This window comes from Drosophila teissieri, chromosome 3R (genome assembly GCF_016746235.2).
Source record: "Drosophila teissieri strain GT53w chromosome 3R, Prin_Dtei_1.1, whole genome shotgun sequence".
Taxonomy (NCBI): Eukaryota; Metazoa; Arthropoda; class Insecta; order Diptera; family Drosophilidae; genus Drosophila; species Drosophila teissieri.
In genome coordinates, this window is record NC_053032.1 from 20,908,432 (window position 1) to 20,917,843 (window position 9,412).

The 9,412-nt window shown below is 45.8% G+C and overlaps 2 protein-coding genes across 3 annotated transcripts; both read right to left on the reverse strand.

The window, feature by feature from the left end:
• Nucleotides 1-778: 778 nt before the first annotated feature.
• Nucleotides 779-2,705, reverse strand: LOC122619385 (serine protease grass). The gene is made up of 6 exons (XM_043796290.1): nt 2,546-2,705; nt 2,284-2,456; nt 1,692-1,905; nt 1,586-1,634; nt 1,336-1,529; nt 779-1,274 (listed from the first exon to the last, which is right to left on the reverse strand). The coding sequence occupies exons 1-6, from the start codon at nt 2,622-2,624 to the stop codon at nt 850-852; spliced, it is 1,134 nt and encodes a 377-aa protein (XP_043652225.1). The 5' UTR covers nt 2,625-2,705; the 3' UTR covers nt 779-849.
• A 369-nt stretch (nt 2,706-3,074) lies between these two features.
• On the reverse strand, nt 3,075-9,121 carry LOC122620748 (NADP-dependent malic enzyme). Of its 2 annotated transcripts, none has more exons than XM_043798355.1 (7): nt 8,880-9,121; nt 6,295-6,469; nt 5,174-6,223; nt 4,961-5,113; nt 4,601-4,895; nt 4,382-4,510; nt 3,075-4,312 (listed from the first exon to the last, which is right to left on the reverse strand). In XM_043798355.1, exons 1-7 carry the CDS (start codon nt 8,894-8,896, stop codon nt 4,278-4,280), a joined length of 1,854 nt encoding a protein of 617 aa, XP_043654290.1. In that variant the 5' UTR covers nt 8,897-9,121; the 3' UTR covers nt 3,075-4,277. The 2 variants fall into 2 exon arrangements, with proteins under 2 accessions (XP_043654290.1, XP_043654289.1); XM_043798354.1 differs by having other exon boundaries at nt 3,075-3,530; nt 4,346-4,510.
• Between the last annotated feature and the right edge of the window lie 291 nt (nt 9,122-9,412).

Here is a 9,412-nt window from a genome sequence, read left to right on the forward strand (position 1 = left end):
GTGGTGCAGGTCGTCGCCATAGCCATAGGCTACCTGGCCGCCGTATCGAAACCCGTTCTTTGGGACATGAGACCGATGTGTAACATGGAATTTCCAGAACAGAAATTCCCAGCATCGCGGGTAAGATCTCTAAATGCGCCATGCGTGCAAAAAAAACCCCCCAAAATTTGCGGTTTGCGATAAAAATCCTGCTAAGTTTAGAACGCACGTCACTTGGGACAGGTCGGAAACTCTGGGTCTTATAAAGTTCCTACTCTTAATAATCCAGCTCTTGACTATAAGTAATCCCATGAAGAAACATAAACTGTAATCCAATCAGCTTATCTGAAAGTTCGCTGGAGGAACGCATATATTAGCTTCATTATCGCGGTTGATTAATAGCTCAATAGGTACTTATTTTCCCCAGTAGATGATTGGCCCCTAGGCAACATACAATATACTTGGTTATCACTTGAGATTTAAGATATATTAGTCACACGTCTATTACACAATAATTCTGATTGTTAATATTCATAGAAAATGTGAAATTGTATTCACCTGTCTGAGCCAGGCTTTGTTTATTCATTTGATAGTAATAAGATGTTTTTATGATTCATTCGTAAGTAATTGAAGTTGTTGGGGAAAAAGAGTAGGTGAGGTTTTCACTTAGTCAGTAATGCATCCTGAACCCACAGGGTATGTGGCCACAAATTGAATTCTTAATATCATTTACCCTTTAAGGTGTAATTTTATGCAAGCCACATTTCGAATAAAACCGCAAAGGTGTTGTATGAGTTTACAAATAGGTGTTTAATATATTTTTGGGTACGACTTAATACTAAGGCACACTCTAAGAACTGCCGATGCTCCTCACAGGCCATTGCTGGCCATGGTGTCCGTGATCCATTGCACGTACTCGCCAACATTCGTGTACAGACCGGGCAGGCTAATCTGGCCGCAGGTGACCACACCCTGGCTGACGATTCCGAACTCGACCATTTTCGGGGCATACTCGCCCAAGTACTGGGCGGGTGCCTGGAGTGGACCGCCGGAGTCGCCCTTGCAGGAGTCCTGCAGGTCGCCGCCGCCCACGCAAAGCTGGCTGAGCGGCACTGCCCTGCGGTAGGCCTGGGAACAGGCGGAGCGGGGCTGGAGTGGCACGTTCGCCTGGAGCAGCACGTCCGAGGAGGAGCCGTTCTCCGTGGTGCCCCAGCCGGTCACGAAGTAGGTGCTTATCTGCTCCGCCTTCTCCTTCAGCTCATCCGTGATGGGCAGGCAAATGGGCTTGATGTGCTCTGCATGGAGATTGTATAATAAGTTATAGATGCGGAGGGGGATTCACTTGACTTGGCTTACTCTGGAATGGAATGCTCCTGTTCAGCTTGAGCAAAGCGATGTCATTCATGATGTGACGCGCATCGTACTTCTCATGAACCAGATACTTCTCAATGCCCACATCCACAACTGGCGGGGCACACTTCTTCTTGCGTCCCTGCTGCCGGCAATCCTCCTCCGTGGAGATGCGGTGCTCGCCCAGGCGGATCTGATAGCTATGGAAATGGAGATTAGGACACAAGTGCTTCCAGATTGGGATTGGTATACTCACAGATCATTCTGTAGGCCGTGGACACAGTGAGCAGCGGTCAGGATGTAGCCTATAAAATATAATTTATATTAAAGTTCAAATCACATTGTATGGGTGGAACACCTACGCTCGGAGATCATGGCTCCGCCGCACAGGAACCTGGACTCTCCAAACTGCTGGTAACGGAGCAGGGTCATCCAGGGTCTGGAGGAGAGCTTCACCTCGTAGCCATTGGCCACCCGTTGGCTGAGGAAGTTGCCGCAGTCGAAGCTTTCGTCCTTAAACAGGCTCATCACCTTGGAGTTGTGCTGAATGTTGGCTGAGGGGCAGCAGAAGTGACGCTGGAGAAGAGACGTCATTAAAGTTAATGAGTAATTAGTTGTTCGAGCAAAGACCTAGTTTATATGGAAACAAGAAATTACCAGGAATTAGTTTATTTATAGTTTGCCACTGATCGATTAAGTTGGCTTCTGTATGTGAATTATCAATAAGGTTTATTCTATTCTATGTTTGTAAATATGAATGAGTTTAGTTGAATAACATAATTGTTATTCAATTAGTTTTCATTTTAATCAGTGCGTTTGCGAAGGGGATTTTTCTTGGATTCCATTATACAGAAGCTGATACAGAAGATGATGTTGATTTATTTGCCTTGATAATGCCACATTGACCTTTGCTTCTCTGTCGCAATGGGTATTAACCCATCATTCTGCACTCACCACTCCATTGAACTCGCCGCAGGAAGCCTTCTGCAGATAACTGGTGTAGTCGGCTGGCACTTTCTGTCCGGATTTCTGGGCTTCCGTCAGCCGCTCCTCGATGCTGCGGCAGGAGGAGTAGGGCATGCACTGACCCTGATCGCCATCCGGTGTGGTGCAGTCGTCGGCGTAGTCTGACCCATGCAATGTACACCAATATTAGCATTAGCATCCCACCGACGCGGATTCGAATTCAGATTCGGATTCGGAGAATTCCCCTAACCTGCTCGGGCAGATTGCACGCCCATCGACGAGACGATGGCAATGCCATATAAGACGGCGAGGCTGCTGGCTATCATCATCTCGCTGGAATCGCTGATCTGGACTGATCGGAACCTGTAGTGCGACGTGGATTTCTGGGCAAACAGACGTTTCAAGCTCGACTGGGAGATAACAAGCTGAGAAGTTGCGTTTTATATCGCCAGCAGCGCGGATGAGAGAGCCAAATCGAGTTTAAATCAGAGCTTTAATCTCTCGATTTTTGAGACATCTGTCACATCATCTCTTCCCCCGGTGATCCGGAATACAATTAACCATTTATGGGAATAACCAAATATTTTCAAACATTTGTTTACACTTCCCGAGACAATAACAAAACGAGTTAATCAAATGCGATCCCAAGCCTCTCATTCTCTTGCCCAGAGAAACTTGAATCTCTCTCAAAAGCTCTGAAAACAAAGGGGCTTCAAGATGTGAAGAGATCTCCAGCTAGTACTTGGCATAAAGGATCCCATTGAGTTGAATAGTGAGTGTTTAACTTGTGTTTTCGTTTTATTGTTTATCGCACATCATCATCATCTAGTCAGTGGTACAATGGCTGAATCGGTCCGATCGATCATAAGGGGTAGGGGTTTCTAGTTATTGATACATTAGCTCGACCTTTTAACAATAAATTATAACAAAGCTGCTTAATTGCGTTAATAAATATCAGACATGGCTCAACAACAAACATAATCATCGCTCGAATATATCTACAGATATAAGGGAACTAATCGATAGAAAGCATAATGTTCTAACTTAGATAGTTGAAGGTTAACGGCAGCGAATTAAGTTGTTTTACATGTGGAATCGGTTGGATGGTTGGTTGGTTGTTTGGTTGTTTGGGTTGTTCTCACCAGTTCTCGAAGCAGTTAGCTCTGCTGTCTAGCCAATTGTTCTAGGCGGTCGGTTTGTGGGGGGTTCGCTAATTTACATTACTTCCTCGCTCTCTGTGTGTGAACGAAAGGAGCATATAGCAATAGATAAATCAATCAATTGTCGAATTTCGGGTGGGTGATAAAGCGTGAATTTGATAAATAATTATAGCTTCAGAGCTCGCTTGATGCCGCCGTCAGAGTTAGTAGTAGTAGACAGAGCAGATCATATCGGAAGCTGGGTTACACTGAGAATGCAGGATAGTTATGGCAAGCGGCGAGGAATGGAATTGCGAAGCCAATCGGGTGTTTAAGTTGTTACAGCAAACCATAAACATAGCACAGATTAAATACAGATAGTATAGTGATAGAATAGAATACTGCGTAATTGCTTTTTCGGAGGCGTAGTCTCAGTCACAGTCGTCATCGTCATTTGGTATCGTTCGTTTTGTTATCACAAAATTAATAACATCATAATTTTTACAGATATAAAACAATCGCATACATACATAATACTATAAACAATTTGAAAATACATTTAAAAACCGATCCGTTGACTCTGCAGTTTGTTAAATAATCTAATTATATTATTAACATTTTAATAATTTTTTAGTTACGTCTGAGTTTGACTGTTGGTGCCAACGGATCGATCGACAAACATTAAAAAAGAGTGAGCACTGGAAATTTATCTAGTCTAGGGTAGTTAGTAGTCGGTTGGTTGTTTTGTTGCTTGGTGCTGATGGTGTACGCTTGGAAGTAGTAGAGTGTGTTAGATGCAAAACAGAACGGTGCCATCAACCAGTTGAACGCATTAATGCTATTTTATTTGATGGCGGCAATGAGCGGGCTTTCTTCGCCTAGAATAAAATAAGAAAGAAATTAATTTTCACTTTGTTTTCCATAGAGTTTTGTGGGCACTAAATCACGAGTCTTAATGTAGGGCATCCGCGGCCAAACCCAGGAAGCGGGCATCGAGCTCTCGTAGTTGAAGTTGTACAGTTGGTTCTCCAGCCACTTGCGCTTGTCCTGTGGCTCAGGGTAGGTTGATGCCAAGCCTGCAAAACAAACCAAATAAGTCATATTTTCGCTTCTATTGGCTATGTTGCCTTGAGGTTTCTTTTTCCTAAGAGGGAATGCTATCTTACCTCTATCGTAGGCACATTTGGTCACGCCAACGGCAATGTTCATGGACACGTTGCGGATGCTCGACAGCGGAGGATACAGAGATCCGCGCTCAATGTCGCTGGGCTCCACAAAGTTGGCCAACTCCTGGGCGGCGATGAGGAACATTTCGTCGGGTATGTGGTGAGTACCCGTGCAGATCACGCCCAAGCCGACACCTGGGAAGATGTAGGCGTTGTTGCCCTGGCCCGGGTAGAAGGTCTTGTCACCGATCTGGACCGGCGGGAAGGGAGAGCCCGACGAGAAGATCACGCGAGCCTGTGCATTTAAATGATCTCATTTAAATTAGTTTGTCAATACATTTTTCAGTTAAAATAACTCACATCCGTGTGCTTGTAAGCATCTTCGGCAGTGCATTCTGCCTTGCTGGTGGGATTGGACAAGGCGAACACCACGGGCCTCTCGTTGTTATCCGCCATGGTGCGCAGGATCTCCGGTGTGAAAATGCCGGCAGCAGCCGAGGCACCAATCAGCACCTGTTGATTAGTTTGTTGTAAGTAAAAGATCTTTCAGAAATAGCACTTCTTAATACATACACTGGGCTTGATGGTGGCGACAATTTCGGCGAGATCTGACATCGGATTGATGTCCTTGGCGTAGTTGATTTTGTGGCCATCCAGGTTGCCTACCTTGCGACTCTTGGTCAACAGACCATCAATATCGACCATGTAAATTCTGTTGTAGGCCTCCTCGATGGGCACACCATCTTGCACCATGGCCTTGACGGTGAGATCGGCGATGCCGATGGCGGCCTCACCGGCTCCTGCGAACAGGAAGGTGTAGTCCTTAAACGACTTGCCCGTAATGCGCTTGGAGGCATAGAGTCCAGCTACGGCCACGGACGCAGTTCCCTGGATGTCGTCGTTGAAGGTGCAGTAGGTGTTGCGGTACTTGTCCAGGAACCTAAATGCATTGTGGTTGCCAAAGTCCTCGAACTGGATGAGAGTGTTCTGGCCATAGCGCTGCACCACGGCCTCCATAAACTCATCAATGAAGTCGTCGTACTCCCGACCAACCACTCGCTTCTGACGCAGACCCACGTACAGGGGATCCTCCAGCAGATCGATGTTGTTGGTGCCTACGTCCACCACAATTGGCAGGCACTGATGGGGCTTGATTCCGGCCAGAGCCGTGTACAAGGCCAGCTTGCCCACGGGAATGCCCATGCCGCAAGCGCCCAAATCTCCCAGTCCCAGGATGCGCTCACCATCCGTCACACAGATGGCACGCACATTTGGTTCCGGCCAGTTCTTCATCACATCAAAGATGTGTCCGCGATCGTTGTACGTGATGAATAGACCATGAGGACGCCTGTAGATCAGGCCGAACCGCTGGCAGGCCAAACCCACTGTGGGCGTGTACACGATGGGCATCAGATCCTCGATGTTCTCCGACAGGAAGCGGAAGAACAGACGCTCATTGCGATCGTACAGATCGCTCAGGTAGAGGTACTTGTTCAGCGGCTCCGTGTAGCGGTTCACGGCGATCTTGCAGAGCTGCAGCTGCTCCTCCTGCGTCTTGAAACGCGCCGGCTGCAGTCCGTGGATGCCCAGAGTCTGGCGCTCCTCCAGGGTAAAGGCCAGGCCCTAGAAAGAGAAGCATTTTATATAGTTAACACAAAACTTAAGTACTGCACAATTGATTTAGCGCTGCTTACCTTGTTAAGTCGTGGATCACGGATGTGATCTATGCCGCGCACCTGAGACGGGCAGATGATATCGCCGACCACCTCATGATAGTGTCGAGCGGTGGGAACTGTGGCCGCTGCCACCGTAGTCTTTCCTGTTGCTGATGTGCTGCATCGGCAAAATTTGCCCACAGTTCCACATAAGCTGCGAATTGCAAAAGTGCATTACGTGAATCATTTATCAGCGCGGCAATTGGAGAACCCCCTGGGAACCCTTGACTTTGAGGTGGGCCCACTGACATTCTTGACATTGCCATTGTCCAACCGGGGTGGCCCCCTGTCCACCCACAACAAACACACATACTTATGGTATAAAAAAAGCCATGTCCAAGGTCGACGTCAGCTGCTTTTTGTTTATCACCGCGCTCTGGGCACGCCAAAATATAAAATGAAAAGCAAAAAAGAAGGAAACTAAGCCGCATTGTTTACAGCTGTCCCCCGGAATCCAAAGCGCCAGCGATAAGAGGGGATGGATGGCCTGGCAACATCACGATAAAAATCTATGCACAGCCATGGTCACAAATCTAGCATCTACTCCAGTTCATTATCAAGAAGGAAATGTAATGTATAATATACATATAGAAATTCCTGCTTTACTTTTTAAGGGTTTACATCCTCTTATTGGTAAACAAATATTGAAAAATTCATAAAAAGTTAAGTTCACTTCTACCGTTTGCACTGAAGCACATTATTTATTTATTTTCATTACAAACAACTAAAGTAGCTAATTTTCTGGGTACTTCCTTGTGCGCGTATCAATTTAATGAATTACAAAATCAATTGGATCATTGAACTTGAAAATGTTTTTCTGTTCTTGAAGCGTAATGCCCCAAGATAAGATTGCAAAACTTACTACTCGTTGTGAAGGGTTTACAAAAATAAATTATGGACCCGAACTTACTTGATCAGTTAATTAAAAACAGGTTCTGGTTACGAAACACTGTAAGTGTTTGAAGTGCCTAAGGAAGATCATATATCACTCGCCACCAGTGAGGGAATTAGATGCTATAATGTTGACCCCTGCTGTTGTGTTTTTGCTAGCTTCTAGTTCCACTGGATGGTGCTAATTACGAGAGGGGCAAATGACGGGACAGAGGCGTGTGACTAATTTGTGTTTGCGGTTCATTGATGGCATCATGCTCGGGGGGAATGGGAGTGGGTATGGAAATGGAAACGGCAGTGGGTTGGTATCGGAATTGGGGTCTGGATTTTGGTCAAGTTGGAACCGGTTAGTGACGTGCGCCGGGCTGGAAACACCGAGATCCCTTGCGCCGACAAAAGGCGAGCACTTTGGGCTGATAATTATCGTTTAGGTAACGCCAGCTATCATTCGTCAGTTTTTTCCATTTGTTTGAATGGCACTCACATGAGCCCCACCACGTCGAGTGCTAAACAATTTCGCATATCTGAGCCAAATACACGGAATAAGTGCGTGTTGTAAACCATTTCGAGTGATACCCTTTATCTTCAAGTGAGCGCGCGACTACCAAAAATTATTTTTAGGGCCAAAAAGGCCTGCGAATATTCGTAAGAATACGACTGGAGTCTGAAGGCAAAAGTTGGCCAAGTTCATTAAACTCTTTACGTCTTTCTTTTTGCTAGCCGCATTTCTGGCTAACGGTTTGCGGCTAACGTGGGGGAGCGAGAGGCAAGATAGCGGGCCAGCTGAAAACATTTTTGATGAACTTGGCAACGAAAAACGCTGACAACGGCGAAACAAAACACATATTTTTTCGGTATATGCCACTAAATTTAGAATTCCGCCAGACCATCTTTCGAATATACAATGTCCATGTCCATGGTATTGAAGGTGTTGCGTTTTCGCTACACAGGAAATAAACTTTTGTCGATGAAAAAGTACTATTCGAAAACTTCCATTAGCTGTTTTTTCTTAGAAAACTGCCAAAGAATAAGAGAACTCTTTGCGTATTTGTACTTCTTATCCAATTATGAATCATAGGATATTCAAACAAAATATTCTAAGCCTATTCTTAAAGCAAAGAACTACGAAAATAAAGCTCATATACCTATGATAGGTGGCATCCCCCGTTTCGCTCACTGCAGCCCATTGATTTTTTCAGCTGTTTCTTGTTTGGCAGCCAAAAAACGAAGGCATGCAAGTTCGAAAACGCTTATGCAACTGCAAGGGAAAAGTGAAAATTCTGAAAACAGCTGTTCGCCTAACGGGACCAGCAAGTGCGGGAAAGGGAGGGAAAATTAAGGGTCAATGCCAGGCCATGTGCGATTCCCAATCGGAAAGCCTCTCGCTCGCACACACAGGGTTTCCCAGTGAAAACGAAAGCTGCGCAAAAGGAGGAAGCGTTGAGAAAGAGGAATGGGAATGGGAATATAGTGTATATACGTACACACGGACGCCTTGGCGGCTGCTCGTCTGATCCGAGTGACTAGGTCACTGGGCTACCAGCTGGGGCAGTTGCTCCTCCCGCATCGCGAATTCTTACATAATGCCCGCCCGAAACACACACACACTCAAACAAATCCTTCGAGAGTCCTTGCTAAAACCGAAAATCGAGAAGAAAAAAAAAAAAGCTTACCTGGGTCGTGAGAACATTTTTATTTCGTTTAATTGCTTTCCGTTGGCTTGCTAATATTCGTGCTCTTGTGTCAGGCAAATCCGTTTGACAGTTGTCCAGCTACAAAGGGCTAATACTTTCGGTTGCGTACGTTAGCTTTACAGTGTGACGCGGTCAGCGCCAACGACGATTTTCCAGGAATAAAATTATAGCTCTGCGCGCGGGTTTTAACCCTCCCCAACAACTTACAAAATCGACACTAGTGACCAGGCGACGCGAAAACGTCGGCGAAACTTAAATGGGACTAGAAAATGGCAGATGCGCTGAGCGAGTGCAGGGTGCGGAGCGCCGCTGGCGGTCAGTGCGGACGCGAACCTTTTAACGGACAAACAGCGAGGAAGCGAATCTGTAAGCCTAAAATTTAGTTCACCTTCGAATTTTAAATAAATAGAAAGCATTAAGAGTTTTAAATGCTTATCCGTATTCCATATCGGCATACAATTGTGTTAGCTACAGTTATCATTATGAAGTACTTACCAAAACAGGTAGCACTT

Coding starts and splice junctions, on each gene's coding strand:
- LOC122619385 (XM_043796290.1), bottom strand. CDS start 2,624: ATGATGATAGCCAGCAGCCTCGCCGTCTTATATGGCATTGCCATCGTC. Junction 1,530..1,585: donor CACGGCCTACAGAATGATCT/GTGAGTATACCA, acceptor CCATTTCCATAG/CTATCAGATCCGCCTGGGCG. Junction 1,275..1,335: donor CAGGAGCATTCCATTCCAGA/GTAAGCCAAGTC, acceptor ATCTCCATGCAG/AGCACATCAAGCCCATTTGC.
- LOC122620748 (XM_043798354.1), bottom strand. Junction 6,224..6,294: donor GTGATCCACGACTTAACAAG/GTAAGCAGCGCT, acceptor TTCTCTTTCTAG/GGCCTGGCCTTTACCCTGGA. Junction 5,114..5,173: donor TCGCCACCATCAAGCCCAGT/GTATGTATTAAG, acceptor ACTAATCAACAG/GTGCTGATTGGTGCCTCGGC.